General features: G+C 43.5%; 1 protein-coding gene across 1 annotated transcript in view; it reads left to right on the top strand.

Moving 5' to 3' along the window:
* The window catches only part of P2RX7 (purinergic receptor P2X 7), a 68,964-nt gene that overhangs the window by 1,939 nt on the left and 43,078 nt on the right, over positions 1-23,947 (top strand). The window contains exons 2-3 of the mRNA XM_033956195.1: positions 4,590-4,722; positions 19,761-19,832. Coding sequence (XP_033812086.1) covers positions 4,590-4,722; positions 19,761-19,832 — 205 coding nt within the window. The remainder of the gene's footprint in view (positions 1-4,589; positions 4,723-19,760; positions 19,833-23,947) is intronic.

Below are 23,947 nucleotides of genomic sequence, written 5' to 3'. Positions count from 1 at the left end.
AAGACTTTTTGTCAAAACACGGACTAGGTCCTTTAAGGCTCTTTTGTGGATGATTTATTTTTATGTGGATGGAATTATTTTATGTGGATGATTTCAGTGTACCTTTGGAACTTTGACACTTTCAAATAAAATTCATTTAGGAACATCGTCACTCCACAGAGACATGTACCTGAGACTTTTTATGCAAGTTTCATTGCAGTACCCCTTAGGGTGCCCCAGTGCTCTGCTGGGATGCCTATGTGGCCAGTCACTAGGAGGGAGGGGAGGGGATACTTGTTGTTTTATTTTCCCAAAAGTGGTTCAGAAAGATAGACACAGAGAACATAAACACATCTATTTAAAATAAAATTTTAAAAAACCAACCCCGAGATAGGCATTTTATGGCTTTGAAAATGAGCATGTTCTGCAAAATGTTTAAACTCGGATTTAGACGACAAATCAAAAATGCCCCTCCACATCTTTTTTGAGATTTGATGACCAGAATTGGTAGTGTGGCACCGTGCCACTTTTTAAGATCCTGCCAGGTATTTGTGACTGGATTGGCCACTACAGGTAAAAGGATGTAGGGCTAAATGGACCTTTTTTGGTCTGATCTAGTAGATAGCATTTCTTATGTCTTTATGTTCTTGGGTGAAATCCTGCTAGTACAGTCTGGCCATGCAAGAGCTTTACACAGTTTATTTGGTGTTATATAATTGTTCAAGGTCACCAAATAGATGCATTTCTTACTTTGTATAAGGGAAAATTGGACCTGGCAATCTTCTCCTCTCTTGAGTTCCCGTCTTCCCAAGAAAATTGCTTGGTAATTCCATCCTTTAGACAGATTCAACTAGATTTCACCAAACATACCACTTTCAGTGTTACCAATCCTACCCTCTGGAATGCTCTTCCACACTATTTAACACTCAAAGATATCCCTTTGGAAATTCAGGATGGGATTGAAAACCTCTCTTTACAGTGATGCCTTTCTCATACCAAAAGACCTACCTGACTCAGTTTGAATGGCTGGCGGCAGAGGGAGGATGTCTTTGGGGATATGCTGTCTACCAGGCTCCAGGCTAAACAGAGACTTTTCCGTTCTATGGACTTTCACAACAAAATTCAAATTTCTGACCAACTGACTTTCCCGCCAAAATTCAAATTGGTGGACTGCCCTGTTCCCAATCAGGTCCGTGAACCCACTGTTTGCAAAGTCACACAGCAGACTTCAGAGCATACTCTGAAGAAAGCCACAGCATGGTGGCTGAAACGTCGGTTCTACCTGACAAAGATGCAGCGAGACCCAGAAACCTGCAACAAGCAGAGGTGCGCTTACTTCCCATTATCCTATCTCAAAATTGTAATTTTACTGCCTCTTTCTTCTTCTTTAAGCTTTCTTTTCTTCTAATTTCTGATAAACTATAAACCACATAAATGGCTCCCATGATGGGCAGGATATCAAATGTTGAATAAACCTGGAAATCTGCATGCCTCATCAGTGCATTTTCACTAAGCCTGAAGTATCATTTCAGCTTCCAATTGTTAGGAGACCCTCCAAATCAAAACTGAGCCAGAGTTTCTAAAATACTTGGCCACTGTCAGATAGGCATGTTTCTAATAGGTGCCTTGAGTAATCGAAGATGTACCTAAAATACTGTTTCTCCATCTCTGATTAAAGTGTGTTCAGATTTCCTTGACTCACTGTTCAAGGATTCATTGTAGTACTTTTGTGCTGCATAGGGTTATGGATGTACTTGCATTTTTCATCAAGCTACATTTATTTAGGCAAATAGGGTTAGAATATTGCAAGTTGACAAAATGCCAGCCCCATCAGTGTATATGCACATGGTCCCAGATATCACGGAAACAAGGGCTTCAGGCTTATTGCAGAGTACACAGCAAGATTAGGGCTCCAGGTCCTGGTTTTGCCCTGGTGCTGTTCATAAAGCGATAATTCTAAGGTCCATAAGGAAAGCAGCACAACAAAGAAAAATGGGGAGACCCAATGATACCCAGTGAAGACAATCCACCGATGAAAACAAAAACTGTGGATACAGATGTTCTGGAGATAATTTATTAAACACTGACATATAAAACCATAAAAATGCAAATAAAAAAGTACAATGATAAAAAATACTGTGATAAAAATCCACCCGGACCCTACACGCCGAAACACGGACCATGTAGGGTGGATTTTTATCACAGTCTTTTTTATTTGAATTTTTATGGCTTTATATGTCAGTATTTAATAAATTATCTCCAGAACATCTGTATCCACAGTTTTTGTTTTTGTTTCCACAAGGAAAGCAAACATAGAAAATCTGTCCATGAAGAAACAGAAAACTAAAAGTGGCTTATTCTGATCCTAATGACCTGGCATCATGAAGCAACTCTGAGTGAAAAAAAAGATTACATCTCCCCCCCACCCCCTTTTGATGGGATAGTCTGAGACCTCCCAGGCTGATGGGCATCACCTGCTTAGGAATTTATGCACTGAGGGCCTGATACATATTCAAAATTATTTAAATGGCCAGGAAAGGCTTCTGGCCATTTAAATTGCCTGTCCAGGACTAACTGGACATTTTCAGTGGCATTTAACTGGATAGTGCTGGTTGGTGGGCTAATTTGAGGACATTCCGAGGGTGGAGTCAGAGCTTATCCAGTTAAATGCCAATTTTCAGCACTGCCATTTCGATGAGTGGCTGAAGAGGGGTAGAACAGCTCTCCCTTGAAGGGAATTACACTAAAAGAACACTGCGATCAAAATCATCACTAAAACTAGAAAATGTGATCACGTAACCCCTCTCCTTCAAAAAGCTCACTTGCTACCCATGACATACAGAATTACTTACAAATTAGCCATATTAACTTTAAAAGTTCTAACAGCTAAAGCTCTATTATTCTTAGAAAGATAACTTATTCCATATACTCCAACAAGAAGTTTCATTTCTTTATTTTTGATATACCGTTTATCATACAGGTATCTAAACGGTTAACAATAAAATCAAATATAAAAATTAATAATAAATAAAAATAAAAACATGGCTAAGCTAAAAGGAGGGAAGCACTGATGTACATGATATGAAAGGGAGAAGAGAATTATTAAATACATCGAAATGAAAAATAAAAATAAAGGGAGGTAAAGGGAAGTACATTTGGGTAGGGGGATCACTTCAATAGAAGCATTTTGGATTGTCAAAGAAGTTCTATAAAAGAGGAACAATAATTGTGGAAATCAGCTTAGGGAAGAAAATCCCTTAATAAATTCAAAGGAATGCTAAAATGTTTCTTGTAAAAAGATCCATTTGATTCTTAAAACTTATACGAGGCCTCTTTTAATGGGAATAATAAAATAAATAAAAAATTCCCCACCTTATGTTTTTTCCTTTTTGTTCTACTTTTCTTTAATTTATTGTATTTCCCCCCCACTCACCTTTTGTATATGTTCATCTCTGTATTCAACTTTAAGGGCCTCTTCTATCAAACTGTGCTAGCCAGTTTTTAGCGCAGAGAGCCGCGCTGAATAGCCCGCGCTGCTCCTGACGCTTATAGGAACTCTAGGAGCATCGGGAGCAGCGTGGGCCGTTCAGCGCGGCAACCGCACTACAAACTGTTAGCACAGTTTGATTGAAGAAGCAATAAGTGTTTTTTGTCCCCCCTATTTTTTTTATATAAATTGTACATCGCTTTGAAACTTTATATTGTGATTTAATCAAATTTTTAATTAAACTTGTAAAACTTGTTGTAAGACAGCCATGGGAATACTTCTTTTGATATACTGTGGAGACCCACCAAACCAGTGTTTCCCAAGTTGGTCCTGGAGTACCCCAGGTTTTCAGGATATTCTCAATGAATATGCATGAAAGAGATTTGCATAGAATGGAGGCACTGTATGCAAATCAATGTCATGCATATTCATTGTGGATATCTGACAACCAGATTGGCAAAGGGATACTCTAGGACAGTGTTCTTCAACCACCGGTCCATGGACCAGTGCCGGTCCACAGGGCCAGCATGTGCATCAGGCCCAAATCAGTGTTCTTCAACTGCCGGTCCACGGTGCGATCGATGCGGCGTTATCTTCGAGCCAGCTCCCTCTTCCTAACTGATTCAGTGCACAAAGCCACAGGCAGTGGCTCCTACGGGTATCCTGCGCCTGAACCTGAAGCCTTCTCTCTGACGTTGCAACGTCAGAGGGAAGGCTTCCAGATGAGGCACGGGACGTGCAAGGTGCAATTAGTACTATTATGGGGGCGGGGTCTGGGGTGGAGATTGGGTAGAGATGGGCGGGGTCTGGCCCATGACTTAGCCCCGTGTTCTTCAACTGCCGGTCCACAGACCGATGCCGGTCCACAGAATAATTCTTTTATTTCTGCCGGTCCATAGGTGTTAAAAGGTTGAAAAACACTGCTCTAGGACCAACTTGGGAAACACTGCTTTAAACCACCTTGAGGAAGAACAGAGCAGTCTGTCTGGATAAACACTTTTGCAAATCACCCTCCCCACGTATATGGAAAAGCACTCAGTTCCTCTGATCCTTCACTGACATCATGGCTTTATTTTCATGATAAACGTGTGTGTGGTCTTCCTTTTCTCTTTTCTCCATCTAGCATCATACTGATCGTAGAGAAACGCTATCAAGATAAGGACTCTGTGATTAGTTCGGTCCATACTAAAGTGAAAGGCGTGGCCCAGACAGATTCCAGGATTTGGGATACAGCTGAATACACTTTACCTCTGCAGGTAAGAATCACTGAGTGACTTGTGGGTGAGGAGAGGTTGTGGGAGTGGTTCTTAAACCTGTCCTGGGTGACCCCTAGCCTGTTGAGTTTTCAAGACATCCCTAATGAATATGCATAACTCAAATTCTTAAAACCAGCTATTAAATCTTTAATACAAACAAGTATTAGCTTAATCAATTCAATTTTAATATTATCTCCCACAATTCATTTCATTACAGTACAACTTATCAATACTTAATTTATTAATAAATATCAGAATAATTTAGTCAGTGGACCTAATCCCCATCACTCACACACATACTACAGTCATTGTGATTACTTTTATCCAAAACTGGATCTTAGTTAGTTCATTAGTTCATTAGTCTATGATCATTTAGTCAGGGTTCATAGTCTAAAGTGCGCGAGGACAAAGGCGCGCCGACAACCGAGCGCGGACAACTGAGCGCAGGACTTCATCGTGCCGAAGAAAAACCGTATTTTAAGGGGCTCCGATGGGGGGTGTTGGTGGGGACCCCTCCCACACACACACTTTACTTAATAGAGATCGCGCTGGCGTTGTGGGGGGTTTGGGGGGTTCTAACCCCCCTCATTATACTGGAAACAACTTTTTCCCTGTTTTTTAGGGAAAAAATTAAGTTTTCAGTATAATATGGGGGGTTACACCCCCCACACCCCCCAACATGGCAGCGTGAGGCAGCGCGATCCCTATTAAGCAGAGTGGAGGGGTTCCCCCCCACACACACCCCCGTCAGAGCCCTTTAAAATACGGGTTTTCTTTGGCGCGATTAAGTCCTGCGCTCAATTGGCCATGCTCGGTTGTCGGCGCGCCTTTGTCCTCGCGCGCTTTTGACCCGTCACCTCTAGTCAGAGAGGCTTCAAACTGAGAGTTGCACAACAGTCTAGCACATGAGAATCACATTTTCTTAAACACAATCGTCAGACCTCTGTCCTTATGATGGTCCTGTTCTTCAATTCATAAAGCATTCAGCTCAACACAAGACTGTGTTTCGCCACCTGGCGTCTTCAGAAGCTGTGTTTGCAAGGCTCACCAACATCACAACTTCACCTACAATACAAAATAATTCACATGCGTTCCCTTTCATTCGTACTAAAACCTCACCAAAATCATTAAAAAAACTTTTACCTACCAGTAAACTAAGCATGACTAAGAATGACTGTAGTATGTGTGTGAAAGTTGGGAAGTGAGTGTGGGTTGATGGGGATTAGGTTCACTGACTAAATTATTCTGATATTTATTAATAAATTAAGTATTGATAAGTTGTACTGTAATGAAATGAATTGTGGGAGATAATATTAAAATTGAATTGATTAAGATAATACTTGTTTGTATTAAAGATTTAGGGCCTGTTTTACAAAGCCGGGCTTGCGGCCCCGAAGCCCATAGAGATTTAAAGGGCTTCGGGGCTGTTGCCACGCGGCAGCTGCTAACGTGGGCTTTGTAAAACAGGCCCTTAATAGCTGGTTTTAAGAATTTGAGTTATCCAATAGGCAGCTATTTAATTAACTGGGAAAAAAAAACCAAGCTTAGGCTTTAGGTTAATGAATATGCATGAGGCAGATTTGGGGTTTTTTAAAAAATATTTTATTTATTAAATTTTTGAAATACAATTCACAATTATCCACTTGCTAAAGAAACACAGAAAGAAAGAATAAATTTAAGTCCACAATTTTCCGTTAGAAATGTAATATAGCTCCTATAATAGACTCCAAAAACTAAATGCATACATAAGGAAATCCAAATTTAGAAACACATTACAAAAGGCTTAGCACTCACCAGTGGTAATTATTTATATACCAATTCCTTACACTAACCTTGAACCCTAAGCTATTTTCTTAAGATCTATAAAAGCTTTAAGGCGTTCGGGAGCAAAAAAAAGTATTTTGAGCTTCCCAAAGATACCAAACATTTGCATGGATAAAGGAGCCTAAAAGGAGCCCCTAAGTCCAAAGTCTCTTGTCTGTAAGCAAGAAAAAAGTCTTTCTCTGTTCCTTTGTAATTTTTGTAACATTGGGAAAAATCCAGATTTTTTGCCCAAAGAAGGGAGTTTTAAAGTTGCGGAAATAAATTTTCATAACATTATTTAGATCTTGTTCAAAGACGAAGGAGGCAACTAATGTGGCCCTCTGAGTAGTTTCATTTATTGACTGCTCCGATATAGCTGACAAATTATTTAAATCCATTTCTTGCTGTCTTGAAGATTGAGAAGGTAACGTAATCAAATCATCTGAGGAAGAATATCACTCTAAATGCTGTGCCGGGGAGGACGTGCGATCCAGCGAGGAAGGATTTCGCACTGTCCCTTTTCTTTTGGAATGGGGCATCTCGCCAAAGAAAATAAAATATAGGAAAAACCCTGATAACACTGAAGAAGACCCAGAGCTCACCGGGTACATGCTGCCATCTTGATTTTCCCTGAAGCTGTCCACATGAGGCAGATTTGCTTGCCTGTCACCTCTATTATATGCAAAAAAATCTGCCTCTTGCATATTTATTAAGAATATCTTGAAAACCCAACTGGCTGGGGGTCCCCCCAGAACAGGTTTAAGAACCACTGGTTTAGTTAATTCTGCTGGGAAACCAGACCAACAGGCCCGCCTCTTCAGAGAATCTGCGGTAGGAAGCTGATTATCTGAACGCCAATTATCAGGATGTCCAGTTATCTGGACTGGTTCTGTTCTTTTTTTTTTTTTTTTTTTAAATAAATTTTTATTAATTTTGAAAATATAAAATACACATACAGCCAAAAGTCATAGCTTCTCATCTAAACAAATATCCTTTAGCGAAATACAGCAAACATATCATTCATCATATGGTAAAACAATCCGAATCTCAATACAATCCCTTCCCCCCCCATCCCACCTCCCTACCCTCCTAATCCAATACTAAGCTCTTGTGGAGTGAGGAAGACCTCCAAGCAACATAACCAGACCATACCATCCTATAAGGCTCCATGCGCATCCGCCGCATGGCAGTCAATTTACACATCAACTGAATCGTATCCAAACGATTAAGCAAGTATTCTCGCTCAGGCACCTTAGCGGAACGCCAACAACCCGCCAAAGCCACCCTTGCTAAAGTAATCACAAAAACAGCCAACCTATGTTCCTGGGAAGAAAACCCCGGAAAAGGCAAATTGAGTAAGCAACACTCCAGCAACAACGGAATATGCTTCCCTACAATTTGAACCAATATCTGCCCCACCATATTCCAATAGTCCCGAACCTTAGGGCAGGACCACCAAATATGCCTAAAAGAACCTACCTGACCACATCCCCTCCAACAGAGATCCGACAGAGTGACCCCAAAAGAAACTAATTTTACTGGTGTCAGATACCAACGATAGTAAAGTTTATACCCATTTTCCAAAAGTAAAGACGTGAGAGGCAAAGAAAAAAGACTCCGATAGCAAAAACCCCATTCCTTATTATCCAAAACTCTTCCAATTTCCCTCTCCCAAATAGACCGATAACTATCCTCCGGATCCTCCCTCAATAATAAAGCCTGATATAGATAAGAAATCCCTCCCCTCCCAATCCCTTTCTGCAAAGCCACTTCCAATTTTGTATCCCCCAAGAGCAAGTCCCAATATGCCTGTTTATATAAAAAGGTGCTCAATTGCGCATACGGTAACACATCAGTGTGATTAAGCCCATACTCATCCTGTAGTTGTATAAATGGAAGCAAAGCTCCATCCTGCCAAATTTGTCCAACAGTACGCAATCCTGCTCGAACCCACCTATACCGAATAGGGTCCACTCCCCCTGGTACAAAGCCCTCCAATAGACTTATAGGAGATAAGGAAAAATGTCTACGCTCCGGAAACATCTTTCGTCTTAACAGATACCAAGTATTTAAAATTACTCTCAGAAAAGGATTGTCTACTTTCAAATGTGCCCTTAAGATGGAAATTGGGGCCCACGGAAGCCGCCACAGTGATATATCAGGCAAACAAGCCTGTTCCAAATACATCCAAAGACGGTCTTCGTAACCAATCCATGCAGCCACTGCTTGTAATAAAGCCGCTTGATAGTAAAGGCGGAAATTTGGAACTCCCATCCCTCCCTGTTGTTTACGCTGATATAAAAGGGCTCTCTGTTTCCAAATATAAGCAAACACCTTACGATTCAATATGCGAAAAAACCCCATCGGTATCTCAATTGGTAAAGCCATAAATAAAAATAAAAGCTTCGGAAGCAACATCATCTTAACAGCTGCTATACGACCCATCCACCCAATAGTCATACCTTCCCATTTATCCAAATCTTGAAAGAGTCTTTGCTGCAAAGGAGGGAAATTAACCATAAATAACGAGTCTGGACTAGCTGTCAATTGCACTCCCAAATATTTAAGAGATTTCTTCGCCCAACGAAAAGCAAATTGATCCTGAAGTAACTGAACCTGAACTGATGAGAGATTAACATTAAGAATTTCAGACTTATCCATGTTTACCCGAAATCCAGAAACCCGCCCATAATCATCCAAAGCCTGAAGCAAATACGGTAAGGAATCCAAAGGATTCCGCAAAAACAAAAGAACATCATCTGCAAACAGCAAGATCTTATAAGACTGGTTATCCACCACCAACCCCTGAATATGTTCATGCTGCCGTATCAAGCATGCAAAAGGTTCCATTGCCAAAGCAAAAAGCAAAGGTGATAAAGGGCAACCCTGCCTTGTTCCCCGACCCAACTCTATAGGGTCCGTTAAAAACCCATTAATCTTAAAGCTAGCTAATGGAGCCCTATATAACAATCGAAGCCAAAAAAGAAACTTTTCATCAAACCCTAATTTAAACATAACCCCAAACAGAAAACCCCAATCCACCCGATCAAAAGCTTTCTCAGCGTCCAAAGAAAGCAATATCGCTGGAACATTATGACGAGATGCATACCAAATCAAGTGGAGGGAAGTTTTGATATTATCAAACACTTGGCGTTTACAAATAAAACCTGCCTGTTCTACCTTTATCAAAGTCGGTAACACACGCTGTAACCTCTGCGCCAAAATTTTTGTAAAGATCTTATAATCAGAATTCAATAATGATATCGGCCGATAAGAACCACAATCTTCACTATCCTTATTTGGTTTTAATAACAATGTCACAGCTGCCAAACGCCAAGTAGCCGGTAATATAGATTCTTCTTCAAAAGCATTAAAGACCCGAACCAGAACTGGGGCAACAATTCCCTGAAACCTCTTATAAAAAACATTGGTAAAACCATCCAATCCCGGCGAAGAGCCCATCGGCAAAGCCTCAATTGCCTCCCGAACTTCATCAAGGGTGATAGGTAAAGAAAGCTGTAGGGCCTCTCCACCAGTCAGAGAAGGCAGCTGCACCTTATCAAGAAATCCCTCAATCTCACCGACCGACATAGCAGCAGCCTGGCCATAAAGAGAGGCATAATAATCCCGAAACTCATGTCCAATTTCCAAAGAGCCTGTAACCCGACGACCCTCACCAGTTCTTATTGCGGGTATAAAATTACGATAAACCTTTTTTTTAAGTTTATGGGCCAAAAGGCGGCTTGATTTATTGCCAAATTCAAAAAAGGTTTGCTGGACTGCTTGCAAAGCACTCCGTATCTCCTCTAATTCCAACGCCCTAAGTTGAATTCGCAGTGCCTGCAACCTCTCTCGTTCCTGAGACGTTAATTCCACGCGTTTCTCCCTCATCTCCAATACCTGAATCTCCCCTCGGAGCTGACATTCCACACCCTCCTTCACTCTACGCTCTCGTACAGTCAAACCGATCACCTTACCCCTAATTACTGCTTTAAAAGCTTCCCACAACAACCCCGGCGAAATCCCATCCAGATCATTAAATTCTAAATATTCCATCATAGCCTTGCCCAGCCATTCAACATTCACAGGATTAAGCAAAAGCCCAGCGGGAAAACGCCAAGGTGGACGTGGGCGTCTTTCACCCCTCCGCTCCAAAATTAAAAGCACTGGTGAGTGATCAGATATTGTACTTGATTCTATAGAACATTGCTTCAAACGCGACACTAAGCCCTCTTCACCCAGCCACAAATCTATCCTAGAGGCCGTATTATGTACTGAAGAAAAATAAGTATAATCCCTCACCGTGGGATTCGCTTTCCGCCAAAGATCACATAAATCCCAATGACACAAAAAATGTCGTAAACTCTTCCTCTCCATCTTTCCATAACGCACACCTGAGGCAGAATTATCAACCAAGGGATCCAGAGTGAGATTAAAATCCCCCCCCACCACTAACGTTCCTTCAACACAAGTCTGAATTCGAGCCTCTAGCCTACTAAAAAAGCGACTTTGATGTTCATTGGGAGCGTAGACATTGACCAGTGTATACCAGTCTCCATCAATTTGAGCTACCAAAATTAGATAACGACCTTCCCCATCCCGAATGACCCGCTTGCACACTGTGTGAACCGTATGCGCAATTAAGATTCCCACCCCCTTACTTTTCTTATCAGCCTTATTAGAAGCTAAATAAACTCCTGAAAAAAGAGGATTATGCAATAAATGTTCATGACGTGAACGGAGATGCGTCTCTTGCACAAAAAGAACCTGAGGTCTCAGTCTTCGAGCCTCCCTAAAAAAATGCCTCCGCTTATATGCTGTATTCAGGCCTCTCACATTCAACGTGAGAAGTCTAAACTCAGGAACAGACATCAAATCGTATTAACCTCCATAGCTGCTCACAATGCCAAAGAACTCCACCTCCACTAGCCCCAGAGGTCTCCCCACTCCACAACTGCCACCAAAAAACAAAGCAACTTCCAGCAATCCCTCCCCACCCCAAACCCATCCCCTTCTCCTCCCCTCCCTCAAACCCCCCAATCACCATACCCAGGCCTATCCCCAACTGAAAGACCTAGGTCCAAGGAAGAAGAAAGAGCTACCGCAAACCCCACTCATATAAAACCCAAAATTCCCAACATTCCCAAACATTCCCATCCAAACCCTCCCAAAACACCCCCTTCCTCAAAAGCATAGCAATCCAGCAACAGCTCAATCACAAATCAAATCCCAAAAGGAGGATCCCCAAATGAAACACTCCCCACCTACCCAACACACCTGAGACAACCCCATACACCCCCCCAACCAAACCCCCTCCCAGCAGCCTAACCGACCAAACAGAACCCAAATACTTTCCCCAGTAACTCCTCTTATCATAGATAAACAGAGCCCCTAAAAGAAACGAGTCCCCAATCATATCTCCAGAACATAATATCATGGTCCAGCAACCAAGCTTGCCACTGCACCCGGTGAATTCCTAGTAAGACGACCCCCCATTCGGGCAACCCTTTGCCAACGGGGTCGCTGGGGACATTCACCCAACACAGGAGCTTGTCCCAGCCGATTACTGGATGATGGTATCTCCCCAATAAATTGAACCGCTGGAAAAATTTGAGCTGCATCCTCCAAGGAGCGCACTGTGCGTAATCTTCCTTCCAAATAGAACAGTAACGCAAAAGGATATTGCCAACGATATTTAATAGATCGCTCCTTCAGATAGCGAAGTACTGGACGCAACTCCGCTCGACGTCTCAAAGTCACAGCAGCCAAATCTTGATATATCTCAATATCAAAAGAGTCCAATTTCAAATTAGGCTGTGCCCGAGCCGCTCGCATGACCGCCTCTTTAGTTTTAAAGTCCACAAAGCAAGCAATTATATCCCGGGGTTTGTTCCCCCTGGGCGCCATCAATGCTCTATGTGCGCGTTCCAAATGAATACCATCCGGAGCCATGACCGCTGTATCAGTTGACAATAGCATGCTGGCCACCTGCTGCACCACTCTCTCACTATTAGCATATTCCGCCAGCTCAGGCACACCTCGAATCCGCAAATTAGAACGCCGTCCACGATTCTCCAAGTCCTCCAGCTTATCAAGCACAAAGGTTTGGTGAGCCTGTAAATCCTTCATCTTAGTATCCAAGTCCAGCAAATGCTCCTGATGCTGTTCCAAACCCTCCTCCGTCTCAGCCACCCTGTGTCCTAGCTCCGCAATCTCACCTCTCAGGTCTGTGGCCAGGGTCGATAATTCAGTACGAACAGATTTGATATCAGTGTGAATGTCCTGAAGCATTAACTTTAATTCTGCCAAAGTCTCCGCTGCCGAAAGCCTCCCCTCCTCTCCAGCTGCGACAGAGATAACCTCCACAGGCCCCGCTGCACTTCCCGTCTCCGCAGCCGCCATTTTAAGCCTACCTCCGTCATGCGGGAGAAAAGAGTAATCCTGCAGAGTTTTTTTTTGCTGTCCCGCCATCAACACAAATAATATAGCGCTCGTCGCTCACTGGTTCCACGATAACCACTTCGGGGGCAAAACTCGCAGCGAAAATGCCGGGAAATCGCTAATTTATCGCCGGGGCTTGCGGAGCACCCACCTTAGCCGACCATTCGTGTCGGTGACGTCACTTCCTCGTTCTGTTCTTTATTTAAAAATTTATCATAATCTCTGTATCATGGTTATTATGTTATGCTGCCTGATATACAGAAAAAAGAAAAGAAGTAATAACATCACAAATAGTATGGTATTTTTCCCATTTATTATTAAAAACAAAAAATAACCCTCAACACTCAGTGTGTGCTCTTTTCAAAATAGAATGTCCAATCATCCGAATGTTCCATTATCTGGACTGCTCTGCCAAGGTTAGTCTGGATAATCAGCTTCCTCCTGTACTCAATTTGCAATTGTCTGCCTTCCAAAAAGTACTTTCACTTTCCATTTGACTCTTGCTTTCTGGAAACTATGCACATCCTCTCATTGTTTATCTGAACTACATTTCTATTTTTGTGACCTTGTGATTTCATCCTACTCCTTTGAGCTTCCTGCTCAATCAGAACCAGCTCCTTTTGGGCTCTGTCATAAGGAGTCTTTATTCACAAGCATCAAGGAGAAGACAAGTTCCCTATTTTAATATCCCTTCCATCTTGGCCCAGCTAACTCATTGAAGAGGCTGCAAACATGAGCTCTAACTCTGGTTGTCTAACTCCCTCCTCTTGGGCTCTATGAATGATTTCTTAGTAGCAGCCCTAGCCCTGGCCTTGGTTGGCTGGCTTGCTCAGGAAATGGAAATCTGACTTGAGAATCGAATCCTTGTCTCTGACATGATAGGTCTCAGCACTCTGACTCAGCCACTGGGCCATCCCACATTTGAATGGCATCTAAACTGATAAACTTTAGTTTGTGTATAACCCTGGTCTCATGTGTGATAGTTGGGAGGAGGGGGGGGGGGATGTGCTAAGCTCTTTAGGATAGGTACCCAGACTATGATTCACATAAATATCAAATCTGGTTGGTTAGGATACAGGCTGGGGCTGTGTTGATCCAGGTAGGCCAGATTAGAAGGTATCTCCACTCTGCTCTCTAAAGATCTGTGTTTTAACCAAATTAAGCAGTCATTTCTGATAAACTTCAAACTCTACTGCCTTGGGTAAATCAGGTTATAAAGGTGATTAATAAATCCCAATAAATAAATAATGGTCCAACAAACACCCAAGAACAATCAAAGTTTCTTCATCAAAATAGTACATTTACTGTATTTTGTGCACAGAAAGAAAAGGAGAAAAAAAAATAAACTATCATATCCATTCAATGTCTATCCCATCCTAGACCAGTGGTCCTGTTTACTGCTGGGCAAAGTCCCACTGGGAGTGGGGCTCCTCCACACCCACTCTCCTCCCACCTGTGGTTTCTTTTCCCACCAGGGACTCCTTCCTCTTCTCACAGCTTCCTACTCTGGGAAACAGATATGGATCTGCTCTGCTTCTCGGCAGAGGTTATACTTAGCCCGTAGTGACCAGGGTCCACCTCCCTAGATCTGGGTCTCTGTCTTGGTGCTCAAAGTCTCAGCAGGGGCAGGGCAACCAAAGACTCCAGTCCAACAGCGTTTAGTTAGCACTTTTATTTGTCTCTCTGCCTTGCCCTCTTGGGCAGGGCTTCCTTCATCTCCATCCACCATGGGCAGCTCTACCAGCTGTCCATCACCCTAGTGACTCCCAGGAGCTTCTCACAACCCTGCTCTGCAGCAGAGACATTTTCCAGGGGGTTATATGTGTATTTATGTTGGGATTTTATTAGCTGGATCTAGGAAGAGGATGGAAGATTCTGGGGGTTGTTTCTATTGTATAATCTTTTAGAGAGAGAAATAGATAATGGTTATTACGGATGGTCAGACTGGATGAGCCATTTGTCCTTTATCTGCATCATATTTCTATGTTTCTATAATTCTATATTCTATATGCTTATATATTTTACTAGTGTTTAAGCCCGTTACATTAACGGGTGCTAGAATAGATGTATAGATGTGTAGACTTAGGCCACAAAATCAACTGAAAACTTATTGTATGAGCTTTAATATCCTTTGTACGGTTGATTTCCAGGCTTTAAACAGGCTTCACCCAAACCAATGCAAGATCACTCCTGGCCCCCCTCCCCAGCACACCCCTCCCCCCAAAGCAAAGCAAGATTGTTCCTTGTCCCCTACCAAGCACACCCCTCCCCCCAAAGCAAAGCAAGATCGCTCCCTGACCCCCTCCCCAGCACACCCCCTTCACCCAAACCAAAGCATGATCAGTCACTGCTCCACCAGCACACACCCCTTCCCCCAAACCAAAGCAAAATCGCTCCCTGCCCCAGAACACAGATTTTGACTTATCTGACAAGGCTCCCATTTTCTGAAGCAGCTCTGGCAGGGTCCAACACAGGCTCCTTGTAGCGATAGGGAAACCGCCACACGCAAACCACCACAGGCTCCTTAGTCAGCTGGAGGAAACAGCCATATGCAAACTGCCACGGGTGCAAGAATAGATGTGTAGACTTAAGCATTTCTTTATTTCTCTTTTTGAATGTCTGTCTTTCTTTCTCTCTCCCTAACTCCTTTCTTTCTGTCTGTCTTTCTGTCTCTCTCCCTGGCCCCCCTGTCTGTCTGTCTTTCTTGCTGTCTGTCTCTCTCCTTGGCCACTGTCTGTCTGTCTTTCTTTCTTTCTGTCTCTCTCTCCTTGGCCGCTGTCTGTCTGTCTGTCTTTCTTTCTGTCTCTCTCCTTGGCTGCTGTCTGTCTTTCTTTCTTTCTTTCTGTCTCTCTCTCTCTCTCCTTGGCCGCTGTCTGTCTGTCTTTCTGTCTCTCTTCTTGGCCACTGTCTGTCTTTCTTTCTCTCTCTCTCTCTCTCTCTCTCTCCTTGGCCGCTGTCTTTCTTTCTGTCTCTCTCCTTGGCCGCTATCTATCTGTCTATCTTTCTGTCTCTTTCCTTGGCCGCTGTCTGTCTGTCTTTCTTTCTGTCTCTCCTCTTGGCCACTGTCTGTATTTCTTTCTGTCTCTCTCTCCTTGGCCGCTGTCTGTCTGTCTTTCTTTTTGTCTCTCTGCCTGGCCCCCTGTCTTTCTGTGTGTCTGTCTTTCTTTCTTTCTCTCTCTCTCTCTCCTTGGCCGTTGTCTGTCTGTCTTTCTTTCTCTCTCTTTCCTTGGTCGCTGTCTGTCTGTCTTTCTTTCTGTCTCTTTCTCTCTCCTTGGCCGCTATCTGTCTGTCTTTCTTTCTGTCTCTTTCCTTGGCCGCTGTCTGTATGTCTTTCCTTCTGTCTCTCTCTCTCCTTGGCCACTGTTTGTCTATCTGTCTTTCTTTCTGTCTCTCTCTCTCTCTCTCTCTCTCCTTGGCCGCTGTCTGTCTGTCTGTCTTTCTGTCTCTCTCTCTCCTTGGCTGCTGTCTTTCTTTCTGTCTCTTTCTCTGTCTGTCTCCTTTGCCGCTGTCTTTCTTTCTGTCTCTCTCTCTCCCCTTGGCCGCTGTCTGTCTTTCTTTCTTTCTGTCTCTTTCCTTGGCCGCTGTCTGTCTTTCTGTCTCTCTCTCTCTCTTTGGCCACTGTCTTTCTTTCTTTCTTTCTGTCTCTCTCTCTCTCCTTGGCCACTGTCTGTCTTTCTTTCTGTCTCTCTCTCTCCTTGGCCACTGTCTGTCTGTCTGGCTTTCCGTCTCTCTCTCTCCTTGGCCGCTGTCTGTCTGTCTGGCTTTCCTTCTGTCTCTCTCCTTGGCTGCTGTCTGTCTGTCTTTCTGTCTGTCTGTCTCTCTCCTTGGCCGCTGTCTGTCTGTCTTTCTTGATGTCTGTCTCTCTCCTTGGCCACTGTCTGTCTGTCTTTCTTTCTTTATCTCTTCAGCTCCAGCCCTCTTCTCCCATCTACCTTTTAAAAATGAAGCAGCTCTGGCAGGGTCCGACGCAGGCTCCTTGTATAGATCGGGAAACCGCCACACGCAAACCACCGCAGTCTCCTTAGCCGGAGGAAACCACTGCACGCATCGCAAACCGCCACAGGCTCTACTGCCGCACGTGTCGCAAACCTGTACTGTGAACGTGTGACACGGAAGCACAGATCACGGAGGCAGGGATCATGGAGTTTGAAGTGCGCATGCGCGCCAAGGGTTTTATTAGGATAGATGATATCATAAACTTCTGTAATGCAGCAGTTTGCATGATAAATAAACAATGAGATTCATGAATGCAATGTCTTATAGAGGAAAAGCTGCAAGTTCAAATACCTCTTCGGCCGCAGGGACATGTCTGAAAGAAAAAAAGAACACATTAGCTCTGGGAACCTCGGAGCCAGGCTTTAAAAACTGGTAAAACCAAGGGGTGTCGTTACTAAGATGTGCTCTCTTTTGGCACAGGTCCCATTTTATGCATTGAGACCTAGTTACTAACAACTTGAGTTAACAGTAAAATAACCCATCTTAATCGTAGGCCATGTTAGTAACTATCCACCCGACATTCAGCACTATTTAAATGGCCAGGGACGGTTCCTGGCCAATTAAATAGCATTTCACTGGCTAATCACTAAAATTTAGTATTTAGCTGCTGAATGTTAGCAGTTAGTGGCTAAGCTGGCTATATTGCATGACAGCAGCCAATCTTACAATGTAACCATAGGCACTATTTAAATAAGTTTGGATGAAGTACACTCCAATATCCAGTATAATCAAATGTTAAGAAATTATCTCACATTCATGCCGTGCTTCATTCTCCACAATTATAGTCTTACTGGTCCTCAGCGGGCCACCAGGCACTCAAACTACTCTCATTGTGCTGGGCTTTATGCTCCCACTCGTCATCGGATCCAGTTCAATAAATACTTTAATTGTTTTTAATTTAATAAACTTAAATATTTAGCTTAAATCAATATGTACTAAAAGTACTTAGCTGTGCAATAGACGCTTTTCAGCGGGGGTAGAATCACCAACATGTTTCGCCCATATAATTCAAAGGGCTTTCTCAAGGTTACCACGCCCTCTTTACACCATTCAAACCGACCATTGCATCTAAGAAGCAGCCAATCTTAAGCACTGACTGGCCAAGTTTAGCAGCTAAATTGGACCACGCAAATATCAGGTCTATCTTTGGCCACTATAACTTAACCAGTCAGCCCTTACAATTGACTTAGCTAGCTAAGTTTCAGACGGCCCAAAATAGACCAGCTATCCAATGTCTGTCACTGGCAAACAGCCCAGCATTGAATATCCGGGCTTGGCGCCGACCGCAGGAGTTAGCCGGTCTCCCTCCTGCAGTCTAAAACTCCAGGAAGTCCAAAAGAGTTCAGTGGAATTTTCATGACTTGATGTACAGCGCTGCATGCAGCTTATAGCACTATAGAAATGATAAGTAGTAATACTCCATTGAGACAGACACCTGCCGTCAGTTCATTCGTGTTTAGGTATCGCGTGTAAGGAGAAAAGATTGCACTGAAGTACATCGTATTGGCTAGCTGCCCCTGTGCTATTTTGTATGGAAGGTGAGCTCATGGGACACTTCCCAAACTCCTTCAAAAAGTCTAAGACCAGTGCTGCCGCTACTACTACAGTATAATCTCGTCATAACGGACTCGCGTATAACGGAATATCGTCTATAGCGGACGAGGTCCGCTGATCCTGGCCTTGCGCCTTTACGAATATGCAGAAAAGCACCGCCTATAGCGGGCTCGCATATAACGGACAAACAATTTGGTCCCCAGAGCCGCTTATAGCTGTAGTTTTGTTCGGCTATAACGGGCATGGAGGCTCCGCCTACAAGGCGAATAGTGTGCCGGTGATACAGTATCAAAATGGCTGAGAAGTTTGCTACGAAGCATCGTTCTATAACATTAGATTTAAAATGCAAAATCGTTCTTTTAATCGAAACAAAAAAGATGTTGCTGATATGCTTGTGCAGTGATTGTTGTTCATTGATTGTTTCAAGTTGACCTAAATAAAGTTTATTTTTAAAATGCAACTCTGGATATAATGGACTGTTTTGCCAGGTCCCTTGAAGTCCGTTATAACGAGATTATACTGTACTATTATTTCTAGAGCGCTACCAGACATACGCAGTTCTGTACAGTCACGAAGGAGACAGTCCCTGCTCGAAAGAGCTTACAATCTAAGCAGACAAGACAGACAGGATGCCAGAGTGGGGGGATACAGTTAGGGGGGAATGGTTAATCTTCTGGTTAGGGAGGTGATGAGCAGTGGGGAGTAGGGTTATGGATTGAAGGCAACATAAAAAAGGTGGGCTTTCAGTCTGCTTCAAAACAAGGGAAGGGGTGTGACCTTCAAACTCGGGTAGTTTATTCCAGGCATGCGGGGCAGCTAGATGAAGTGAACGAAGCCTAGAATTAGCAGTGCTATAGCTGGTTCTTCTTTTTGGGGCACTACACACTCTGCTACAACTCCTATAGAACAGGTTTCCCGAGTCAATAGCCGCCGTCTTTTCTGATGCAATATCACATGTTTAACAAACACAAGTAAAAGATGTATTGTAAATATAGACAGACCTGCACATTGTCTGCATACAAGACGCACAAAATCATTTCCAGTTGCAGTGTCCCTGCCCTAATAGGTTACCATCTTAGTCTGAGCAAAAGAGAGGTTATCTGAAATATCAAAGGTCACCTAGGAGCACTGAACAGAGGGTTAGTACCCAGAACCACAGTACGCAGCGCATGGCAGTAGGAAGCATTGAACAAATGGTTAATGTGGGTCCCTAATCTTCTGTCATTGCTTGTTCTTCTTTGCAGGGGCTATCTGCCTTCTTTGTTATAACAAACGTTATAACAACGGAAAACCAAACTCAAGGTGTCTGCCCTGAGGTAACTTCTTATTTTACCTTTCACTCTGTGGGATTCATTTCTCCTGTATTAATGGCAACAGTTAGGAAACGCAGGGACACTATGGAGAGGGCCATGACATGAGTCACATGGTAGATGTGATTTAGAGGTAGAACTTAACAGCTATACGTATTTATTTGTGTGGATTTAGCTCACCTCTTTTCTTTGGTAGCTCAAGGCGAGTTACATTCAGATATATTATGTATTCCTCAGACCCCTTACAGTCTAAGGGTCTCTTTTACAAAGCCGTGGGAGTGAGTGCTGCGCAAATGCTCTGATGCCCATTCAATCCCTATGGACTTCGGAGCATTTCCTGCATTGGCCCATGCTATCAGGCTTTGTAAAAGAAGGGGTAGTAAGAGTGTATGCTATTGGTAAATAGTAGATTCAGGGAAAAATATTTCGATTCGATTCGATTCACCCTGTTGAACTGATTTTTCGATTCGATTCACTTTCAATGCCCATCTCCCCTCTCCATGATCTCCCAAAGTTCATCTCTCCCTCTCTCCAAGTCAATCTCTGTCTCCAGTCCACCAACCCCCCCCCAAGTCCATCTCCCCTCTTTCCTCCATCTACCTTTAATTTGATATTAAAAAGGTGGCAGCAATCCAGCATTCTCCTGCCGCCATTCCTTGCGTCTTCTCTCCACTGCGGCCCAGCCTCAGCGAAAACTTCCTGTTTCCGCTTGGGCAGCTGAATGGAGAGAAGACGCCCGGACTAGCGACAGGGTAGTCAATCGCATTCGCTACCGCTGCTTTTGCCTGTAATTAAAAAGGTAGATGCAAGGTAAAAAAAATCACCTTGCTTGCTGCCGATTCACACACAGAGGCCCGCTCGGCGCTTCCTTTGCTGAAGTCCTTTCTTCTGATGTAACTTCCGGTTTCGCAAAACCAGAAGTTATATTAGAGGGAAAGCCCGAACGGGCCCTCTGTGTGTGGATCGGCGGCAGAGGGAAAGCCTGAACGAGTCTCTAGTTTGAGAAAATAGATTGGTGGCAAGGGGGCTGACATGAATCGGTGAGTACATTTAAAAAAAAAAAAACAAATCGATTCACCCGAAGTGAATCGATTCGAATCGGAAATTGGGCAGCACTAGTAAATAGGACGCAGAGCATAAAATGGGACCTGTGATAAACAGCACACCTTAATGCAGCTGTACACTTTTCTGCTTGAGGTAATGAAGATGATGTGACTTAAGATCGTAAGGAGAGTCAATGGGAGAAAGAGGATTTGGATTCAGTCTCTCTAGTTCTCAGCTTGCTGCTCTAACCACTAGACTACGTCTCCACAAAAGCTGTCCTGTTAGCTCTCTCGGTCACTGAAGCCATATGAGAGCATGCAGAGCAGAAGAGTGGTGCACAACTCTTGAACATAGAAGGATTGAACAGAGGCGAGCCTGCTACCACAAACGCATGCTTTGTCTTGTCAGGGCTTGTAGCCTGGTACGGCATTCTGACATGGCTGGGTATTTCCCAGACACACAAAGAGGAGACACAGATGCTAGAAACAGTGGGGCGGGGATAAGAAGAATCCAAAGAATTTGTAAAAAGAAGAGAAAAAAAATGAAAAGAATTAGACTAGCTAATAAGGAAAAACTACTGGCTAAACGTTAGATCAAAATCTCCTACTGGAATGGATTAGGAGTGGTGAACTGAAATGCAGAGACTTAGCAACACAAGATAACAGACAGGAAAGAAAACCACAGTGAAACTGGCAAATGCAGATTCTGTAGCACTGAACTGCAAATAGTTCAAAACTCATTGAACTGATGTTAGAAGGTCTGTAGAAAAAAAAAAAAACCAACGTACAGCAAGGTCGCAGGCCTTATCCACTGGAAATTGCGTAACCACTGTAATGCTGCTATGCTACTAAACTCTGGGATCAGGACAGGAAGTTGCAACAGAAGGAAGGCTCGGGGCCAGCGTGAACAGCAGGTATAAGTTCCTGCTTACTGCTGGCAAAGAAGAGAAGGATTTACTGTTCAAACAATTTTATTGATGACTGAAGAGCAAGTGAACAGAAACAGCGTAAATGGAAAACAAGCATTCAAGCAAGAAGTAAATGTACAGTCAAGTCATCACAAGGTTCAACAGTGTAATAAAGACCCCCCAACCCCCCCCCCCCCTCTCCCCAGACAGGGAAAGTCAGGATGATTGACGTCCAAGAGCAGAAAAATGCAGACTGGCATAGAAAGGAAATCGGAAACAGACTAGTGTAGACCAAACAAGAATGGACACTACAAATCACCGGAGACCATCCCGCCCATCCCTCCCAAACATAGAACTGAGGTATGAAAGGAAACAAAATGCTGGTGAAATAAGGGTGGCTCAAAGCAAATTCAAAATTTGGCTGCACTTTTCAGATGATAAAGAAGTAAGGTAAGGGTCCCAGACAGCTAGAAAACGTTTTCTCCGTTTATAAGCACCTCTAGCATCCTGAGCTTCCCAATCTCAACAACTCATGGATAACCGGTCTCCAACCCCAATAAGAGGGAGGGCCCTCCGAGGTCCATTCTTTCAAAATCAATTTCAGTCCCGGGATACTCAACTTCCGGACCCACAGCCTGGCTCCCTGCCCCAACCCCCGAACCCCACAGGTGCCCAGCAGCCCCCAAAGAAGCACCTCTGGAGACACAGCCAAAGGCAGGCCCAATATTCATCCAAAAAGATTGCACAGCAGGGCAAAGCCAAAAAGCATGAAAAAAAGGTGGCATCTTCTAAATTACAGTTCAGACAAAGAGGGACTTGGGCATATCCCATTCTGTGAAACTGTGAGGGCGTTATAATATGCCCTGTGTAACACTCTCAAGGCGCATTCGCACAAGTAGGCACTACGGACCACAAAGAGAAATCCCAGGAAGACACCAAAAGAAGAGAAGGATTGAAACCGTACTGGGGGTTTCCACCCAGCTTCCGGGGCTTACACTAGGCAGCTGCCTAGGTGTGCAAATCTAATCTAATCTAATCCTTAGGTTTGTATACCGCATCATCTCCACGTTCGTAGAGCTCGATGCGGTTTACAGTAGGAGAAATAGGAAGGAACAATTCTGTATAGGTTACACAGTGTTAGGCACCTGGATTGATCTGCACTAAGATAGTATTCTATAAAGACTATTCTGGGGTCGGAGGCATTGTACCTCACAGCTCAGGTCCCCAATCCCATTGCGATTCTATCATAAGTTTCTATAAGAATTGGCGGGAGAATTGGACTGCGCTGATCTGGCTCGGAAGTGGTCGCTGGACTTAAATGTCCCTATCATATCGGACATGATATGATTCAGGCCAGCAGCGTGCCAGATTTTAAAAGGAAATGGGATACACATGTGGGATCTCTAGGGAGGTAATAAAATGTAGAGGGGATACACATGTGGTATCTCTAGGGGGGTAAATTCAGGGGGTGGGATTGTTAAAGTGGGCAGACTAGATGGGCTATAGCCCTTTTCTGCCGTCATCTTCTATGTTTCTATGTTTCTATGACATGATCAAACAGGGGTATTAGACTTGGTACCAAATATATATTGCAAGCCACGAAGATGGAGAGGAATTATAAATTCTTGTTAAGAGCTTATTTTGCCCCGAATCGGGCTTACCGGATGAAACTTTGCGCAGCAGACCACTGCATTAAATGTTTACAAGCTCACGCTGCCCTTGGTCACATGTTTTGGTCTTGCAAGCACCATTCTCGGCTCTGGATGCAACTTATGACTTCTTTGCGGACCTCTGGGACTGTTCCTGGCGTTTGTATCCTGGTTTTCTGTTCACGCTGAACGTCCGCTTTCATCCCATTCGGTCTGGTTTGCAAAGCATTACTCCAAAAGACTGTTATGATGGGCAGAAAGTGCATTCTGACCTGTTGGCTCTCTGTGCAACCCCCAACGATTTCTCACTGGAGATCTTTAATAATAAATCAAGTGTTATTGGAGCGACGGAATATTTCAGACTTAGACACTTGAACACCATTTAATACTGCACTCACTCCTTTTATTAGGGAAAAAATTTGGAACTACAGTACTGCTACGGTATTTGAATAGCTATTCCTGTTCTACAAGTTCTTTTTCTTTGTACTTAACGCTGCTGTTCCCTGGGTGGGTGGGACGGG

This window comes from Geotrypetes seraphini, chromosome 8, assembly GCF_902459505.1.
Source record: "Geotrypetes seraphini chromosome 8, aGeoSer1.1, whole genome shotgun sequence".
In the NCBI taxonomy this organism is placed as follows: Eukaryota; Metazoa; Chordata; class Amphibia; order Gymnophiona; family Dermophiidae; genus Geotrypetes; species Geotrypetes seraphini.
This window is presented reverse-complemented; position numbering and strand designations above follow the sequence as displayed.